At 46.0% G+C, this 20,928-nt stretch overlaps 1 protein-coding gene across 1 annotated transcript; it reads left to right on the top strand.

Moving 5' to 3' along the window:
• The first annotated feature begins 961 nt into the window (after positions 1 to 961).
• On the top strand, positions 962 to 20,220 carry ARL5C (ARF like GTPase 5C). The gene is made up of 6 exons (XM_086924330.1): positions 962 to 1,084; positions 10,437 to 10,497; positions 12,160 to 12,307; positions 13,067 to 13,150; positions 15,067 to 15,218; positions 17,332 to 20,220. The coding sequence occupies exons 1-6, from the start codon at positions 1,039 to 1,041 to the stop codon at positions 17,381 to 17,383; spliced, it is 543 nt and encodes a 180-aa protein (XP_086780456.1). The 5' UTR covers positions 962 to 1,038; the 3' UTR covers positions 17,384 to 20,220.
• Positions 20,221 to 20,928: the final 708 nt, after the last annotated feature.

The following is a 20,928-nucleotide window of genomic DNA, read 5'->3' as shown; positions in this document are numbered from 1 at the left end:
TCGCGATAAAGTGTCACTCTTAGTCATGGAATGTGACTCATAATTACAATGAAATTATGAAAATGTCAAACATAAGCATTCTGAAACCATGGCAGCTATGCTTATCCCTTATCTGTGCATGCTTCAAACTGCAAATATAAAAGGAAAGCACTTTTAAATGTGTTCTGGTACTGTGTTAATGATCTCTGGCTAATAATTAAAGAAAACAAAGGCAGAAAGGTCATTTAACAGATGAATATATCCGATTTTGTTTAAAGTCCTATCTAGTAGCACGTCCTTGCCTTTGCAGACTCTTGGAGCAACAAATGGCCGGAAATTGTCTTGCGCTAAGGTGGCAACCCTAGTTTCAAACTTTCAAGACAAGCCCCGAACCGAAAATGATACCGAAACCGAAAAAGTGCAAGCACATGATTAATGTAGGAAGGGGCGAATAAGCCACTAGACCTCTCTATATAGGCAGCCCTATCTTTGGGCAGAGCCTAGGGAAACTAAATAACGGGCACCGTGGCCGCTCGCTAATTCACTCTCAGACAGACTGTGATCTTTCGAGCACGCCTCAGTCCTTTACAGGCTCTAATAGCATGGCAAGTAGTAGCTATCAGATTACAGGACAATTCTTTGGGTCCTTGTAAATGGTAATTTCCCCGGTGTTATTGTGCTCTGACGCTACAAGTGAATCTTGAGGGACTTTCTGTCCAGTGACACCGAAAACGGACAAGTAGGAATAATTTTTTCCCTTCTTTTGTCCTGCACTTCCGCCTTTAGCCTAGGGCCCCGCCTTTATTGACGTCACTCTTCTTCAATGTGGGCGTGGCCTTCCACTTTTTTCCAAGGAGGGCGGTGTCGCGCCGCTAAACCGCCTGCCTTGGAAGTGCCGGGGGTGGAGCTCTTAACGTGACGTCAGGGAGCTCCCCTGTGCGGGGCGCGGCTGGACCTGACGTCAGACGGAAGATTTTAAAGAGACCGCTGCACCGGAACCAGTAGCGGGCAGCAGCAGGCCAGGAACAGCTGTGTGAGGGTGGCGAAGAAAGAGGAGGCATGGGGCAGCTATTCAGCCGGCTTATGGCCATCTTTGGGAACCAAGGTGAGTGCCAGGCTTAACTACTGTCCGAATTGTAGTCCCCGCACCTCTCCACTATCCCTGTCTCCACATCTCACCACTCTTCACCAAAACCATTTGTTTTCGCCCTGCTGTACATCCTCCCATCCCCCTCCGGCCATCCTCTTCCTCGACCCCTCTATTTTCCTGAACCTCTGTCTCAGTTTCTTACTACCAATTTCCTTCGTTTCACTCCAGCAGCCTTACTTCCCATTGTCCTTACCTTTCCAGCCTTTTCCTGAGCCGTACATTAAACTAAACTCCAATCAGTTGCCTTATTTTGCATCCGACTTTTCTCTATTATGGCCCTTAGTCCAGCTTCCCTTTCGCCCTCCGGAAGCTTTCCTCTCGTTTACCCTTTTCCATTCCCAGATACTTTATTTTCTGCTCCGTTCCTCTGCGTGTCCGTGAATTCTTAAGTACTGAGGACAAAGCTTGAGGGATTGACCAAGGCAGAGGAGTTGGTGCCCCTGGGGGACCTATAGACGGGTCCTGGAAAATCATTGTTAAATCTCTAGACGTAGTGTGGTACTGGTAGATATAGAAAATCGATAATACTTGCTATGGATAAAGCTGAAGGCGGAACTATTAATTGGTATTTTTTATAAATGGGAGCACACACTCCCTTCAGCAGCTATTTCTGCTAGGTGAACCGAGTTTTCTTTTCCTTGTGTAGCACATTCTTTTGAATCTCGTTTTTTATAATTTTATTTTGTATGTGCTTAGTTTATAAAAAAAACTGCATACAAAAATAGTGAAATTCATCTTAAAAATAAAATTTAAAAAAATCTTAGCAACAGTTTCTAAAATGTTATCTGGATCCTGGTGCTGACAGCTATTTTACACGGAGGGCATAAAATGTATGTAATTTGTTTTGCTGCAGTTTGTTCGCACCTTCTGTCAAGAATTTGATCGTCTGCAAATCTTGCGCCTATTAAAACATGCCAGCAAGTTTGCACTCCCAGTGAGTTTAAAGAATGGAGCCGAAGTTTTAGTCACTCAGTTTGGAGTGTTGAACAGATCCAAATATGGTTTCAGGGGTTAGATTACAGCCTCCACAGGATTTGTTTCCCATTGCAAGCCATTTCAGGCAACAATCCAAAGTTGGAAGTTCTCCCACCTCCGGCTAATTAATTTAATGTTCATATGAAATTAATTAATATAACTTGGGTATTCCTGCTGTGCTAAGGTTTTATAGCAATGGATGGTAATCCATGAGCGAGCACACTTAGGGAAGTTGTTTTTGTCCTCCGGAAGTAAGAGCTCACATGTAATTTTGTTGACATGTTTCCTAAACTTGAAATGACGTTGGGAGTCCTCACAGCTTGTTTATTTAGAGTGGCCCTATGCTAGACCGTTGATATTCTCTGTATGGGCCTGTGTTTGTAGATTATTCAGTCCAGAGTTTTTAGCTTAATGAGTCTTCCTCAGCAGCTCTCAATTTGTGACAGAATGTGAGAAAGGCACCTTGTCTTGCATACTTGTGCCTCCTAATTTGGGCTGACAGTGTTATGGGGCAATCGAAAGAACTGCCTGTTGAGATGTAACATTTCTAGCCTTGCAGATTCTTGGCTGCGAACTGCTTCACAGCCATAGCCTATTGTGGGCAAGAGCTTCGTTCTAATAACCCCCTGAACGGGGACCTCCAATTCCCTTCTGGGGGGGATAGAAAAGCTGCTAGGAGGAACCCTGCGTTTGCTTTCACTAGTTCCGTGTGTGGTATAAAGGTGCCGTTTGTGTTAACTACAACTCACAGGTAATTGTCTTCCTCTTGAATTTATTTATGGTTGTTTAGGGTCCAGTTTTTTCAGTCTTCTGCTGAACGTTAACAACTTAGTTTTAATTTGTTTGGGGTATAATTGCTTGATTTGTTCAACAGCCTTTGTAGGTTGAAGTTGGTTGTAGTGAGAAGAACAATATATCGCTTGTGTAAAACATGCTTGTCAATGGTTTGCCCCCTACTTTGGGTGCATGGGCATTCGTCTGGTCCAGGTCTTGAGTGAGGTCTGCTGGGAAGAGGGTGAACAGCGCTGGGGCTAACCAACATCCCTGTTTGAGGTCTGTTGTAGTCTGGATCTTACAGGAGACCCGTGTTCCATCCCTGCTTTTTATCCTAATCCAAATGTCTGCCTGGAGTTGTTGGATTGGTTTCAGTTATTTCTCTGAGATTTCCAAGCGGTGAGTTTGGACCAGAGCTGTTTGATTCTTATATAGTGCCCTTTCCCCTCACAACGATGGCATCGGGTTAATAACAGAAGCCCCTGCTGCATTGGGGAGAATCTGGCATCCCTACAGGGGACCTCAACACGCCTGGGATGACCTATTTAACCCAACCGAAGTTAACATCTGTGAGATCTGAGGGACGCGGGACCCTCTTCACGTTCTGTAGAGGAGCCACATCATTTTGCGTTGTGCTTATGTGGTATGCTGCATACACTTAAAATATACATTTACGGCTTAATCAATCAATCGAAACATTTGTAGAGCGCACTACTTACCCGTGAGGGTCTCAAGGGGCGCGGGAGTGGTGCTACTGCTCGAAAATAGCTTCAACTTTAACACTTGTTTGCTGCTTGTTATGTTTTCCATGTCACCCAGTCGGGGACGTGTTTTGCTGACCTCTTAAAGTCATGGGGAAAGAGTTTGTCTGTTTTTACCGCCAAAGAGATCTCTAAAGGATGCGGAGTAAGAAAGAGTAAGTGGACAGATTGGATACGTCTGGATTGTTATAGAGAAACAAGAGTAAAGTGGGAGACCATAAAAGACAACTCTGGGTTTCCATCACCGTCTAACAGTATTCGTGTAGCCTTTGTCTTTTCTGCTGCATACGTGTCTGGTGGCTTTGTGAGTGCGACAGGTAGAGCCAGCACACCCTCGTGTGCTCTCGGCCCGGAGGAAGCCCCAGGCGAGAGAACATTGTTTGGTAATCTGCGTCACCTTCCGGGAATTCTGGCGACACTGTTCAGCGGGGACAGTTTGTGTTCTGGAACCAACACGGCGCCCGCAGTTTCACGTAAAATGCCCTCTCTTCCTCGAGAAAGCACCTACACTCAGTCTTCAAGGCGAAATTCAGGAAGTTCCTAAAAGGCAGAATTCCAGAAACGCCTTTGAGGTGGTGTGCTGTATTCACAACGTACACATTCAGTGCAGTGCAACTGCATGCTCGGGCTGTGGTGGCCAGCATGGAACGGTGCTCTGCTGCGCCTTAGTATAAGATTTATAATGCGTGTCACTCCCATTTAAAGCAGGCGTGCAGATTTACGCAATGGAAAAACGGGTAAGCTAAAAACAAGTCTTCTGTTTGTTGTCCCCGGTTTGTCAGTCTCTTGTGTGAATAACAGGCCTTTTGAAGGTCCTCCTCTTAGCACTTTTACAGATCTGTGGTGAGATCGTGTCAGGGTGTTCAGTGTGAGTGAGTTCTTGCATAACACGGCCCTAATGATGGGACAGTGCACATCTGTGCATGGCTCGAGCCCCGGGGCGCAGCTGTGTCGCTTACAGTGAAGTGGAGGGTTCAGTGGTGGTGGTGGTCTCTGCCATGTTTGTGCGTGGTGCCCGAGGGGAGTGGAGTTTGACGGGGTCGCGTGCCTCCCAGGCAGACCGTGAAGTTTAGGGTGCATTTGGTGGCCTCCGAGGTCAGACCGCATGAGTTTCCTGCAGTGCAAGGTGCCTGGTACTTCGAGAAGCACAGCTGCACCTCCCCGGCGGCCCAGCCTCCTGGGGTCTCAGGGGAGTGTCGCTGTAGGGTCTCCGCGCTCGGGCTGTGGTCGGTGCAGGAGGGCTTACATCTGCTGATCTCGTCTCAGAGGGCTTCCGGGACCACTTCGGTGGCCGGCAAAGCTGCACCCAAGTGCTTGCAGCCTGGAGCCCGGACAAGGAGGGTGGGGGCGCAAGGGGGGTTCGCCCTTCAGAAAATGTGAAGTGGGACGGTCCCTCCCCCCTCACATCTGCCCACTTGGAAGCCGACGTCCCGACCCGTAGGCGCTGGATTCCAATTCCACGCCCGCCTCTCCTTGCAGAATAATCCCGCAGACCAGACCCCGCCGTTTACAAACAAAACCCTGCTGTTGGTCTGCCTGCAGCTGTCCTCGCCCACTCCAGCATAGGTGGGCGCTGACAAACGTTGAATAATTAACATGTTGGCTCCTGCTGTCACAGGCCTGCTTTCACGCAGCGCTATAATCAGGCGCTCCTATTTCACTGATGCCGGTTTTATAAACTTTAACCTATTAGTCAACCCCGTGCTATAATTCACACGGATTACTGCGGCAAATTTGTTTAACCACTGCATTTTCATCACTGTTTATTTATGCAGTCAGTCTGGTGTGTATGTGTAAGAGTTTGGTACAAAGGAAAACAAAAACGCGATGGGTGAATGCCGGAATTCAGCTCGGGCACTGTTAATTGCTTTGGGCCACATAATGCTCGATCCTGTGTTGCTCACCATGAAAGGCTAAGAAAACAAGTCTTGACTAAAAAGCCAGGTTTTAAGGCCTTCTTGAACTTGGTAAGGGGGGTGGTCATTTTTAGCTCAAAGAGCAGGCGATTCCAGTTTTGAGCCCTGCAAAGGATGATACTCCTGCCACCCGGGGTGGTCAATCTTTGCTAGGTTGGCAAGTCCTTGGCAGAATTGGAACGTTGGAGCCCTATCCCGAAGATACCATCTAAAGTTTTCTTTGGGGTAACCCGGGTCAGGCTGTACAGAATCCTTTAAAAATTATCAGTTTTCTGACCAGCTGCCAATGTAAACTGTTAATAGATGAAAAGGCTGACTCATCTGGGAACTTTAATCCGCTTTAGCGTCGCTGGATTTTTGCAGAATTTGCCATTCAATGATTTTTTGGCCAGGTTGTGATAGAGCCTGTTGCAGTAGTCTAACCTGGATAGCTCTAGTACAGTAACAACAGTTTTAAGCATGTTGATGGGTAAAAACAATTGTCATTCGCAGAGTAAAGACAGCAGATATAACGTTGTTCACCTGCTCTTTGTATGCTAGACAGTCATCCAGCATGACTCTGAGATTTTTAGTCTTATGGGCCTGTTTTGGGAGGGAGCATAGTTCCTTTGGCTACCATTTGGGGGACCAAAAGGTTTGTTATCTCCGAACAAGAGGACTTCCATTTTTGAGGAGTTGGATTTTGGACAATTTTGGTCCATCTAAGACCAAAGACGCTGCTGAAGGTCTTACTCATGAAGGGCCTTTATCCTATAAGGAAACCACATTCTGGGTGTCATCAGCGTAAAATACCAGTGACAACCCAAATGATTTGATTAGTGCCGCTAATGAGTAACATAAAGGTTGAACAAAGTATGGCTTAAAGATGAGCGCTGGGGGCTCCACACAGCAGCGTAAAGGGTTCAGAGGTGAAATCTTTGAACGAGACCGATTGCATGCATTGTCACTTAAGGCGAGAACAAGCCATATGAGAATTTTTGTGCTGTGCATAGGATCAGTCAAAGTTTCATGTTCGAGTAAATGCAAATATGTCATATTTCAGTTTAAGCCTGAATGTCTCACATGCATGTGGGAACCAATGTTCTACCGCAGCTGTCTTGGCTGATTACAAGCAGTTGCAGGCGTGATGGATTCCATTTCAAAGTGAGGTAGGAATTGCCCCTCTGTTTCGTTTTCTTTGCAGTTAATTTGGTTTCTTTTTCCAACTCCGATTTGACCAGTCCTCCGAAATAAACTGATGATGTACGTTTCTGGTTAGTTCTCACGTTCATGGTTCAACACCATTGGTGAACAGCATACCTCCATGGATGCCAGGTCCAATGCAGACTATCAAGATTACACTATGTAATCTTTATTTTATATTGTACTTGGCTTATATGGATACCGTGAAGCTCTGGTATGGATAATTCATGATCTACACGTTTTACAACCTTGCTGGTGAGGCTTGACAATAGTCTTGGCTGCAAGTTAAATGTTTTTTGCTTTACCTGGCCTGAGCACAGAACAAAGTGCTATGACTGGCAGAGAGAGTGTGGAAAACATTATGTGCTCTGGCGTGCAGTAGCAGGTTACTGGCAGTGCATACTCCGAAACACACAACCCCAGTCCCTGTCGGTTGAAGCCGGCAGAGGAATCCGGTTTTCGCATGCAGGAATACAGAGGCGGAAGAATAGCATTGAAATCTGAAGTCTCCTGTCTAAATTGGGAGGGTTGGCATGTATGAATTGGCAAGAGTGTCGCTTAATGGGCTGGAAGTGAGGGAGAGGGGAGCGGCACTGTGCCTAGCTGCAAATATTCGTTCCTGAGGCTAGGTGGCATGGTCGTTGTGTAGGATATTCGATTGTATGGTAGTTGAGAGAAAGAGTGCTGAATTGGTGGTTCTGGGTGATTCACACGGAAAGACGGACTAGGTACACACTTCGGGCGGCATGTTGGTTGGGTAGAAGGCCTGCTGCAGTGGTAGGCCAAGAGCAGTGATACTCAAAGTATGGCCCGCTTAACCTTTATATGTGCCCCCCCTGGTGAACAGCAGCATGAGCTGCTTTTTAGTTGCTGAGCACTAATAATTAGAAAAAAATGTTAAACGAGCAAGCTTTTATTACCCTGCAAATAAATGCTTGCCTGTTAAACATTAAAAATTTTAGATCTCTTTACACACTCCCTGACACACCCATACCCCCTACCACCACCCAGCTGGCATCAGTGCGCCCTCAGTCACACCACAGACAGTACTTTGTTGCCCCAGGGAAAATGTTTTCGAGTCCCCATGGCAGAGTGTCATACAAGGACGTGCTGGTCATGGACTTTGTATTTGTCTTGTGCATAGGATGTGGCCTGACCGCCAGAGCTGCTGACTTTGGAGCTGGGGAACCCGGTTCAAGTCATGGGGTTGGCTCAACATCCTGTGATTCTGGGCAAAGCACTTAATCTCCCTGTGCCTGCCAAAAAGAGAATGTGTCCTTGTGCAATGTAACTGGTGCTCATGTAAAGCGCACCAATACCTCCGGGTCGAGTTTGCACTATATAACTCTGCAACCCAAAAAAAAATCTGCCTTCTGTCCTTCTGGTTGCTTTCTAACATTTGCTCTCTCGCCTCTCTTCGGATTGTGGTTCCTCCTGGTGTTCTCGTGAAATATATATATTTTTTGCAGTTTCATAATAGAGCAAACTCGACCAAAGGTAGTGGAGCGCTTTACTTACATGAGCACAAGTTGCATTACAAAAGGACGCATTGCTTAGGCCTGGGGAGATGCTTGATGCCTCTGACGGCATTTTAAGTGGGACCAGGACTTGCACGTGGGGTCAGTCATGGTTCTGTGTATATATATATATATATATATATATATATATATATATATATAGCCTATTGGCGCCACATGGGGCCGGCTTCACCCGTTCTGGACTGGAGGACTCGTTCATATGTTGGCCCATCTTTCCTCGGGCGAGGGGGGACGTGTACGGTACATTTCATAGATCAAAACCAGCCTGACGTGTTTCCATCTGTTCTGGGAGGAGTATTTTTTGTAGGAGAGGGTGCTTGAGGGCACTTGATAATGCGCTGCATGAATGGCAGGTTGTGCGCTATACAAATTTGAACTGAGCACATCGCCACCGATTTGCCGTTGACAAACAATGACTGGAGACAAATCTAAGGGCTTTGTGGAACGTGGCTGCAGTTACAGTGAGCACGGGTGCAGAAGCCAGCTGATGGGTTCTGGTTTTATAGATAAACTAGTATTGTATAAAAGTAATTGTCAAACGGCAGTGGCGTGCCAGGACATCCCCCTCCCTGGTTCAATTATGGATGGATCAGTTGAATCTTCTTAACAATAAACCCATCATTGTTGACAGTGCAAAATCCCTGGGAGTCATACTCAACAAAAAACTCAATCTGATCTCCCACATCAACTCCATTGCAAAGTCTGCTCGATACCAACTGCTCCTTCTTTGGGGAATTCGTCACTTCTTCCCGGAGCAGGACCTGAAAACCCTGGTCCAATTGCTGGTCCTCTCCAGACTTGACTACTGCAATTCTCTTCTCGCTGGCCTCCCCAAATCCCACCTGTCCCCCCTTAAATCGGTTCTCCATTCAGCAGCTCCCTTCATTTATGGGGCCAAAAGAAGTGACCACATCACAGCCATGCTATCCACCCTCCGCTGGCTTCCCATCGATGCAAGATCTATCTACAAGACTGCCTGTATCACTCACAAAGCCTTACACTCCTCTCCTTGCTACCTGGCGTATAAACTGAAACTCTGGAGGCTCTAGTCTAGACCATCACGTAGTGCCGAAAATTTACTGCTTGAACCTCCCACTTTCAAGAAGGAAAGATCGATGGTCCAATCCTTTTCAGGCAACGTGGTGAGAATCTGGAATTCACTTCCGCCTCAGCTCCGGACCACCACCTCCTCCCAGGCCTTCAAAACTGACCTCAAAGTTCTCCTCTTTTAAAGACACTTCCAAATGTAATTCACACCCTCTCTATTATCTGAAGGAAGACCGTCCATTATAGAGAATACTTTTCTCCATGACTACGGAAGTGCCTTCCCATTGTTTTCTGTCAGCTTTTGCAGCATTATCCTTCTACCTGTGTTTGGTACTCGTTTGTAACATGCACATGTCACTTTTCTCTTGTAACACACTGTTTGCTACCTCTTACATTTTGTTTGCTTTAGGTACTTGCACAAGTGCCACCATTGCCTATGTAACGTTTGTTCTTGTGCTTGAGTGTCTGCCATTTACTGCAGTATTATACCTCTACTTGTACTTTGTACGCTTTTGTTACCTGCACACATGTCACTTTTTCCTCCTGTAATGCACCGTTTGCTACCTCTTGTATTTGGTTTGCTCACAATTGTCATTTTTGCCTCATGTAACTTAATGTTTGCTTTTGTAATTTGTTCACTTGTAATGTTCTCCCCATGTATCAGTTTTGTTCCTATTGTGAAGCGCTCTGACACCTTCGGGTAAAGTCAGCGCTATGTAAAAATGCATAAATAAATTTGCCAAAGCTGTGGGTGGGGCTTTTTTGTCCCCGGTCCTAAATCTCCACCGTCTAAGAATCAAGGAGAAGTTAGTTTTGATACATTAAATATGACCCCAGCAAATTTAGTAATAGTTAAACATTCAACTCCTTTGACTAGGACAACAAAACACCTTCTGTGTTAAGTGTTTGTTCGATACACTGGTGTTTCTGCACTGCTTAGGTGTTCACGGTGCTTCACGAACAGTTTGCCGACCAGTTTGGAACATTGTGCGCGTGACCACTGGAGTTTGGGGCGCTTTTGTTGTTCGGGATGCTTAACGTGTATTGTTGCCTCGGCGCGGTCTCTCGCCCCGGCAGCCAGCTGTAACCCTTGACCCCTCTTTTGTTCCCATAGAGCACAAAGTCATCATCGTGGGCTTGGACAATGCCGGAAAGACAACCATCCTGTACCAGTTGTGAGTATTGGCCTCGCGGCAGATGGCGGGGCGAGGATAGGGTGGTGGGTTTTGGCAGATGGCGGGGCGAGGATAGGGTGGTGGGTTTAACACTGGCGGCTCCGGGGAGCCTCCTCTTAGGGATCTTTACCACCTCGGCATGGCACCCTGCGTCATATGCACGTGTTCAGAGGAGGGGCTTGGAGGGGTCGGGGGTGGCGCGCGCTTGTGAATGAGGATGGTCTGTGTGGGGGGGAGGAGCAGGAAAGAGCTGCGTGTGTGCGAGGCGGGCGGAGCACGTGTATGTATGCATGTGTGGGCGCGCTCTAGGGTACTACACTTATTCTGGGGGAGGGACACGGACAGTCTTGGGGGAGCCGAGCCTAGGCTGTGACTTGGCTCGAGCCAGGCCACCAAAAGATGTAGATCAGACATGTCATGAGTAAAATATGGTAGATTTCATTTAACTTTTATCAATGTATATATATTTTTATTGAAACACTCAAGAATATCCCCATATCCTAAAAAGTTGCCACGAGTTACCCAAAATCTGTTTGATATGTTCTCTATGTGAATGTTACTTATTTAATTTATTTGTGAAGCAAGGATATTTTAGATTACCAATATGAGTGAGGTTTGTATATAGTGCAGATCATGCACTGAATTATGGCTATGCCTCCAAGCTGCATGCTTAATGAAAGTGATGCATGGTGATGTAAAGCGATTGGTCATAGATCACACACCCGTCTCTCTCCAACACCTGAGGTCAGTGCGTGCGTTGTGCTCCAGTTATGCCATTGTTATTCAATGCTTGTTTCAATAAATGTTCTTATCGTACCTTAAATCAATCTGTCAGCATACACATATATGTACACGTGCATTGACATGAGGTTTAAGGGGATGCTTTTCTGTTCGGACAGTTTCCAGACACTGAAGCAGCCTATCTGAAATCACGGTACAGGAACAAATCCTGGGGCGATCCGCGACCTCGGCGGTTTATGCTGATTATGTCATTGTGGTGCTTCAGGTGTTGACCTTCTTCGAAAATAGATTTTTTCCAAGTCTGCCGAGCCAGCAGTAACATTAACTTAAAATGTCTACCTCCTGCCTCCCCCTGTTCTGCCAGATCACCTGGCTTGAGGTAATACGGATTATTGGGAGAGATTCAACACCTCAATGTTTCTGTTTTACTGAAACACCTCAATGACCACATGTAAATAATTAACAAAGAAATATGTGGTCTTTCAGCCTCACCGAGTTTGCTGCACCCTCGAGGAGCCCGGCGAGTTCAGCATGGCTTCAGAGAGATTGTGTAATCTGCTGTGTCCACTTCAGAATCCCCCGTGCCCCCACCCCTGCAAAATCTGGGCGGGTGGAAATCCATCCCCCCATGTGTAGGGTAGACTGTGTGTGTGTTAGGAGGCTGTGTGTGTGGAGGAGCTGTGTAGGAGGCTACACATGTGTATATGTAGGAGGAGGCTGCATGAATGTGTGCGCGTGTAAAGGATGCTATATGCATGTGCGCATGTGGAAGAGGTTGCATGCAAGTGGGTGGAGTAGTAGGTTGTGTGTCCCTGTGTAGCCTGAAGCTCTTGAAGAGGGGTGTGTTGCTTAGGAAATGCTTGCGTCCACATAGAGCTACAACCCACTTTCTTCTTCTTTCCTGCTCTCCGTCGGCCCCAGCCTGATGAATGAGGTGGTCCACACGTCCCCCACAATTGGCAGTAACGTGGAGGAAATCATCTTGAAAAACACTCACTTCCTGATGTGGGACATCGGGGGCCAGGAGGCGCTGAGGTCCACGTGGACCACGTATTACTCCAACACAGAGGTGAGTGGAGTAACTACTCGACTTGGTACGTGGAAAGAATACAACAATACTCAAAAAAAGCTTTCTTTTGAATATACGTATTGAAAGATTAAGAAAAGTTACTATATTTTTGCATACGATTTACTGGATTCTGTCCATTCTACACTGCTATTGGCTCTTTGTACACTTAACATGAGGGCTGTACTCTAGCTGTTTACTTCCTAGTTCTGTTCCTTGTTGGTAATTTTTAAAATTCTTTTCTCGGCTTACTACATCAACAAGAGGGCGTGAGGGAGCCACGAGTAGAAGACTAATACAGGAGGGGGGTGCATTAAAGCCAGGAGACGTGGAGGTCGATGTGGGCTTCTCAGTACTCCATACTGAGAAGGTAGGGTAACGGGAGACCATGCAAGACCCATGGACTGCCTACTATTCACAGCAAAAGGCGTATGTGGCAGACACTGCAGGATGTAGATGTGTTCGGCTACATGTGGACAACACGGGACAAACCCTGGGGCAGATGAGTCAACTTACATCCCCAACATGTCATTGAAGGGAGTCCGTGGCATGGCCTTGGGGATCCTGCAGCAAGTTGACCTCGTACATGTAGATGAGGGGAGCACCTGACCCATATGTGCCAGGCAGCCATGAGCTAAATATCTACTTTCTGCTCGATAGTCTCAGCACGTGCATTTTCAGGAGCCTCAGACATTTCTCATATATAAGTTTTTCAGGTACATTGTGCAGAAAGCTTAACCCAGTTTCTTCTTTTTTTTCTAGTTTGTGATCCTTGTTGTTGACAGCACTGATCGGGAGAGACTGACTGTGACCCGGGAGGAGCTGTACAGAATGCTGGCACACGAGGTGAGTAGCTTGAGTAGCTTGCCACTGCCTGGGCTCTACCCATCCTTAGTAGCAGCTGCTACCAGACCCTGGTGGTGGGGGGACAAAAAAAAAATCTAAACAAAAAAAAAACACTTACCGTAAACAGCTGCCGCCTCTCCTTTGTTCTCAGTCTCTCCCACATCTTCCTGCACTCCTACACTCCATGCCAGCAGCAGGAAGCAGCCACCCTACCTGCACTACAATGCAGCATTGTGATTGGTCTGAGCGCCGTGGATCAGTGCTCAGACGTTTTACTGGGTGGGTTTGTATGTTCTTAACCAGACTGTGTAATGCAGCCTGGTGGAAGACATGCAAAGTGCACTGGACTGCTTGGGGCGGCACGAGGCGGCCAGCCAAGCAGTCCTGTGCACTTCAGGCATAAAAAACACTCCTCTCCCTACTCCGCGAGCCCCGCCAAAGAGCCGCTGACATATACAGGAAAAATAAAATGATGATAATATTAGTTGATCATTTTATTTTTGAGTGAGGCGACACTCTTCCGCCTTAGTGGAGGAGCCGCCACTTCCCTTCCTGAGGTGCACTATGCTCACACTAGTGCAATGGTATCTTTCTGGTGGCACTGCACTGTTTTTTGTGATCCTAAGTTTTTATACTGCTCTGATCTCAACCCTGTTCCAGCTTCTTAGATCTCCCTCTCCCTACTCCTATTATTGGCAGTATTTCGAGTGTTGGCCGAGCCGAGGGGCTGCACAGAGAAAATGGGATACACCGTGTTACAGGCAATTTAAATGCCTTTACTGCAGCAGCAAGGAAGAAATACAGAGGATCGGGGGTTCTGGCGTGCCATAAATTGTCGGTCTTCTATATTTGTACTGGAGCAAAGATTAGTGCACAAGGATTAGTTGGCACACATCAATAGAGTTGAAGATTTTGCAGTGGGAGGTAGAGCTCGAGGGGCAGCAATGAATTTTGGTTCTGCCTAACACCCAGAGGAGGTAGATCTATCTTCAAGTTTATGCTGTATAGGACCTGCTGACTCGTGCTTTGAGTTATGCACCTACAATAGTTTTATGCCCAGGTAATAGATGGGTAATCGAATAGGTTTGTAAAGTACTTTTATGGTTTGCACAAATCCGAGTGGAAGAGGGAGGGCATGGAGGTCTGAGTACGGGGTGGTATTTGTTCGCTTAGGTTGAGTGTCAGGCATTCGCCAAGAAAGACTACCCTAAGTTGGGTACATGGGGAGTAGGGTGTCTCCTCTGACAGTCCTTGCATGTTGGAAAAGTAGGTGTGGGTGGGGTAGATGGGCTTGTCTAATATCTGGTTAACTGAGATGCTTTTAACATCTACTTGGATGAGCGGTATTGATCACTATGGAAGGCCCTTGCTATTGGCTGTGGGGTACAGGAGAGTTTGTCCAAAAGAACTTCAAGGAACTGAATATATAGATTGACTGTCATAGGTGCAAACATTCACTCTTGTGGACGTACAGGCTTCACTCAGTGAAGACAATTAGTTCTCATTGGAATAGGTCTGTTGCAAAGAATTCAGTAACGTTGGTAAGGGCTGCATTAGATGTAAATGTAAATTGATACTTGTAAATTGATACTTGTATAGCGCACTACTCACCCGCAAGGGTCTCAAGGCGCTTGTACGAATACCGCTGTGGAACCAGCGATATGTCCATGTTATTAGAGGTGTTAAGTGAAACCTTGTTTTAGACTGTCCGATATTACTAAGATTAGGAACAACATGAGAATGGAAATTTGAAAAGCCCTCTATGAACTATAAGCAGGATGTGGCAGTCCATGTGACTGTGAAATAGCGGCAAGTTTCTGTGCGGGTTGTCGTACACTCTTTTCTTGGCACTGCTAACGCCCCCACCCATGGTTATTCCTTTCTTTGCTTCAATCTTCTTCCTGCTCCCCTTCCAGGATTTGCAGAACGCTGCTGTGCTCATATTTGCCAACAAGCAGGATGTGAAGAATTCCATGTCCACTTCCGAGATCTCTAAATACCTCACACTCAGTGGCATCAAGGACCACCCATGGCACATCCAGGCCTGCTGTGCTCTCACCGGGGAGGGGTAAGTGTGGCTTCTGCCTCTGTGTGTGGGGGGGAGGGGGGGTCTGGTGAGTGGAGTGTTTTCTAGTCGGTGTAGGGGGGTGTCAAAGGGCTTGTGTTCCTCTATCATGCTGTACCACAGAGGATTGTTGGTCTGTCTTGACGGATGTGAGTGTAAACTGTCACACAGTTGTATGCCTTTGTGTGGAAGTAATTTGATGTGATGTTCACTGGAACTGTATATCATGTGCTGTCACATTAATGCAAGTGTGAGATACCACGATGGGTGCGAATGTGAATGTTGACTCAAATTGTTGTTTCCACGACTGATGACCTTGAGGGAAGTGACTATAATGAGGGGGTGGAGGGGGCTCTGATAGTGCCCGAGGCGCTTGGGAGGGCCAGGGGTATGCATTAAATACTCTGATGTATGGTGAGGTGGGGGTGGAGGTTCCTCTTGTATCAGTTAGTGATTTAAACTAGGCTTCTGGCTCAAGCTCCTCCACTGATGACCATCCATATCCTTTTTCTATGAATCCTCTCCACATTGCCCTTTTCTGTGATGTCTCTGCTCTGCTCCTTTCTGTTTGAGGTCTATCGTAATATACATTTGGGGTAGAAATCGATACTTGGTGACATTTTATGACCAGGTGTACAAGGACATTGTGGGAAAATTGCAGATACAATTTTCAGGTAGTTACATTGTGCAAAATACATAGTGCTTTCCGGAGCCCTGTTGCAATTGTACACATTTACCAGTTGATGAAAAAATAATAACACCAAAACACATAGTATCAAAAAAATCAACAAAATAGGATGAAGAGAAGTAGAGACGGACGTTGTAGGTCTGAGGTATCTGGTGTATGGTCTCTTGCGGATGGGGGCAAGAGACCATAACTAGAGGCCGATTTCCCCGGGGTAATGGTGCACAGATTTATTAGGAGGGGGAGGGAGTCTGCAGAGGAGAAGCTTCAGTTTCTTCTTGACGTGAGGGTAGAGTTGATTGTTTTCCCTCCTGTCCCGTTGCAGGGAGTTCCCACTATTTTGAGCATTACCAGAGAAGGAACGGGTGCACTATTTCTCTTAGATTTTGGAGTGATCAAGAGTAGTATGAATTTGGTCCATCCTGGCTAGTTTGAGTCTCTTAACCTAGTCCTCAGAAGAAGAGATGGAAGATAAACTTGTCTGCGATTCAGAATGATGGCAGGTCCAATCCCTTCTTCCATATAACCCATGGTCCGCTACCGCTGGCATAAGAAGGCATCCTTTTAGGAAACAAATGCTGCTTTGATAGCAACAATACTGGCTGCCTTTACCACTATAAACAGACCTCGGTCATGGCAAACCGTCCCTCGGACTGTGCTGTCACACACTGCTCTGTTCTTCCTGAGAGACTTGGAGGATGAGTGGTGCAGTGGGCCAACTCCTGCAGATTTATGCGTCTGTCACTGAACAGGGCACCCTGGAAGGGCGGCGGCGGGTGAGTGTTGTTTCCATAGTAATGAATGGGGAGTATCTCAGTAGATGGACAAGACTCTGAACGAACTTCTCCCTCTGGTTGCACAGTTTTGCAAGATTTTAAAACCCATATCACAATGCTCTTAACCATCTAGACGGTAGTGTATACCCCATACATAACCATGTGCTGTCTCTTCCTTTGTATCCATTTAATGTCCGAGTTCATGTCGTAAGTGTATTTTCATGTCTCTTTCCACATGTTGGCCATGAATCCCTTTTGCTTTGCACAATTCCCTGATGCTCTCGGAGCCTAGATTTGTGCTTTATGATGTAAAAGGTGACTGGAGTCTTGGCCTCGTGCCTCTCCCTTGAGTAGGGCTACAGGGGTAAAAAAATAAACTGAACATCTAGATTTCCAAAAGTGAAAAATGCTACTGGTAGTGGGTTGGAAGACTGTCACGCGATGGAGCGCAGATCCACTCTCTGCATTGCTTTACCCACCTTGTTGCATCCTGTAGTAGTCGTTCTATTACCTCAAGCTTCCTGATCCTTTTCCTAGTCGTCAATGTTAGTAGTGTGCCAAGCCCTCTATTAAAACTCTAACTTGACTCTCAAGGTTACTCTGATTGTGCTGTTGTAGCCTGTAATATTGCACTCTCTCTCTCTTTTTAAATTAGGCTACCAGCTGGACTGGAGTGGATGAAATCTAGACTGATGACCACAAATTGAATGCCTTTGACCGATGCCAACTGAGGATCCCTCTTGCTGCTGCCACCTGAGGGTTTCCCCACACATGCCAACTAAGGGCCGAATGGAGGCCTGCCTCGCAGATGCCAACTGAAGTTTCTTTTGCATATGCCCGCTGAGTGCGCCATCTTAATGGACCCTGGGATCCCTGTAACATTTCTAAAGGCATGCATTTTTTTTGTTATTTATTATTTTTTTTTTATGCACAAGACTTGTTTTTTTGGAGAGCCCCTTCAACTTTTCTATTTTAAGACTTGGAAACCGGGTTTTTATACAAGTAATCTATTTTTGTGCATCATGGATGGAGTTTCTTTTTAAACTTTTTTGGAAAGGAGACTGACCTACAGTGTTACAGTATAATGTTCTACATGCTGCAGAAACGAACATGGCGTCAGCTCTTGGACAGACCAGTTGGCTGATACCCAGTACTCTATACGAGACTCTGCCAGTGTAACGCAGCGGCCAAGATCCTCTCCAGGGCGATTTTAATAAGTTACACGGGTAGAATTTATTTTTAATGTACTTTGTGCTTCCTTTTTCATACCTCTAGCTAAAGAACACTTCAGATCATGAGAGTGGATAGAGCCTCTCGCAGCCTGTGATCAGCAGACACTGAAGGTCTTGAAGCTACTAATCTTAAGAAAAGGACCTGACATTGGTTGGATGGCCTTTCATTAGGAAGGCACACAATTTGGTCGAAAGCTATTCTTTATTGGATCTAATTGTGATGAATTATTTGGGTCGTCTGAGAACTGGTGCTATGCCCTTTTGGCTGTCATACTTTTCAGATGGATCCTTTTGGGTCATTTTGTGTCACATGGAGAAGTCTGTCTACAAGGAGGGCCGCCTCCGCTCTGTTGAAAAGAGTTTTTGTTTCGACGCAACATGCTGATAGTCCTTAGCTGCATGTGAGTAGCTTGGCCACCCGTTGAAACTCTCCGCCCCTCTTTTCCTGCCTCAATGTACAGTTTGTTGTAATGATCATGGACTTCTGATGATATCATTACTACAGTCACCAATTGGAATATGTTTTGAGTGTTCTGTGTCTTTTGATGAAAGAAAGTGGTCTGTGGCCCCTTCCCTCATGAATGCCTTCTGTGACAGGCATTAATGATCAATATTGCCCTACTTGCTTCCCTGAGGGTGCAGTCCGCTGCAGAGAAGCATTAATCAGCCATTCATCATTTCATTGCCCTGTGGCATGCACCAACACTGGGTCTGCATGTATGCCAGCCTTGGGGGTAACAGCCTCTCAGGGAATGCTTATGCTTCAGGAGAAGCGTACCTAAGAAAGTTTGTCTGGATCGGTTACCTTGGCAGAGCATTCACTACCCCACCAGCCCTTACCACATCATCCCTGATGAGGCCTTGTTTCATAGCGCCCCCTTGAGCCATGAGCGCTGTTACCTCGAATTCTGCAAGATGCCCTTAACACTGTGAGTCCATATTTTTCAGCACATGGATAGACCGATTGTAGCAAATAATGGGACCATAAATATTAATAAAGCCTTATAGCACACCGTAATGGGCTATACTGGCCATTAAAGACCCAGTCCAACGTTGAAGGTCTGAGCCAAAGGCGGGGGCTTTTAACAAGGGTGCAGGACTTTAATGTCGGTATAGCCCAGCTACGGTAGGCTATAATGCTATTGGAACATTCCGCCGGTAAAGGATCGAATGCTCCAACAAAAACCTCATGGAGCCCAAGCTTTGTTCAAAGCAACAGCTGTGAAGGACAACATTGGAATGTTGGAACTCTGTGCTTGTACCAGTCATTAGAAGTCTGGAGCACTCAATTGTTTCCAATGAACCTACCAAACTTCCAATGTTCTGCTACATCAGTAGTGAGCAGCCAACTCCATCTACACACCCAACAGCTCAATTGAGCGGTACATTACAACAACCACAGTAAACAAATGTCATCTCGGATATACTGTGCATTGGAGCATTTAGGAGTATGACACTGAAGCATAAGTTTGTGGGTATGAATGATTTAATAGGGCAAACAATATAGCTGGTGATATAAATACTCGTATCGAGTTGCTCATCACAGTAGCTGTGAGCAAATCATCACAGGATGTGCAGACGGTTACACTATCTTCAGACACCGATGCTATATTTTAAGGGCCAAGATATCATGGGCTATACAGTGTCACATCGAAGAGGATATTCATCTTATTCACTCATTGACTATCTCTTAAAAACTATGTTATGAAGAGAAATATATGGTCTTAATGGATTTAACCAGGCTGTCTCATACGAAAGCATTAATGTATGTACTATACCAGCATATAAAAATTGGAGATGATGAGATGTCCACAATGTAGAGGGCTGGTCTCAGAATCCGAAATCCTGGGGTAAACCGTATCACCTTAACAGGTGATGTTTCCAAAGATGTACACAGCAAGTTTAGTAGCAGGAGAGATGCCTAATTCTCATTCTATAGTTAAGGCTCACAATATCCTGATGTGTTTATATGCACACTGCTGATATGTGACGACTTATCCAAAGTGTAGTATTATGGATATGATAGATGCCTCCAATTGTCACCGGTTTGTTTCACCTTGGTGCAACTCCCTCCTTCTAAAGAGGTCACGCTTTGTGTCCCTGTGCCCCCTTCCCCATGGGAAAGAGCAGCCACAGGCCTAACGCAAACTAAGAGTATGTTCAGAGGTCATTTACCGGTATGACCTCATGGAGCTGGAAAAAAAAATGGTGTTCGATATGTTTTTCATAACTAAAACAAGCAATTGCTTTGTTTTGAAATGTGGTGCGAAATAAAGAACATTGTGAAAAAAATATATTTGTTAATACAGCAATTGTCACTCCTTTTGTTTACGGCTAACTTGTGAATAACTTGTTATGTTTTTTATTCTGTGTTTTTGCTTTCTCGCTCTCGTTGGAAGCCAGTTAATACCAGTTTAGACTTGTGCTGGAATTCAACTCCAACTGTACCTTCAGTTTTTTCCTTTGTAAATTTATTAGGGCCCTGTGGAAATTGTACTCCAAAGCTTCCCCATGTTCATTCTAGACTTTGCAGAGTGCACCTTAATAGAGATGCTATTTACCAAGTCAGGTTCTTTGCACTGTACTCCAGCTGATATCGTCCCGTGATTTAACCTGGATTTAGGGGTAAATTCTCGGAAGGTACCTGCCAGGCCAAGAATTACTGGGTTCTTTTTAAGGAACGTTTTCCTAAATTCTGGGGAATTTAAAGCTGATATTTAGCAATTGCTGCTAGCAGGTGGTCAGTATCTGCAGTGGGGGTGTGGCTGTGTGGTTTGAAGGGTAGGAAGGCTGTGGGCTTTCGACTTCACTGCAGTGCTCGAGAGGGTTGTGCTGTGCCGCTGCCTGGATCACCTACCCTTCCTACAGCTGGGTTTTTCCCTAGTACAGCACTGGATAAAACCCCATCTGGTGTTTCTGGGCCCAGTCATTTCAGGTCAAGAAGCACCCTCCCACTTGGAGTTGACTTGGTAAGGTATCTCCATGGGATACCAAACCAGACTCATCTTAGTGAGGGCCTT

The sequence above is a fragment of the Lissotriton vulgaris genome, chromosome 5 (assembly GCF_964263255.1).
Source record: "Lissotriton vulgaris chromosome 5, aLisVul1.2, whole genome shotgun sequence".
Lineage (NCBI taxonomy): Eukaryota > Metazoa > Chordata > Amphibia > Caudata > Salamandridae > Lissotriton > Lissotriton vulgaris.
The sequence above is the reverse complement of the archived record's forward strand: the minus strand, read 5'-3'. Positions and strand labels throughout refer to the sequence as shown.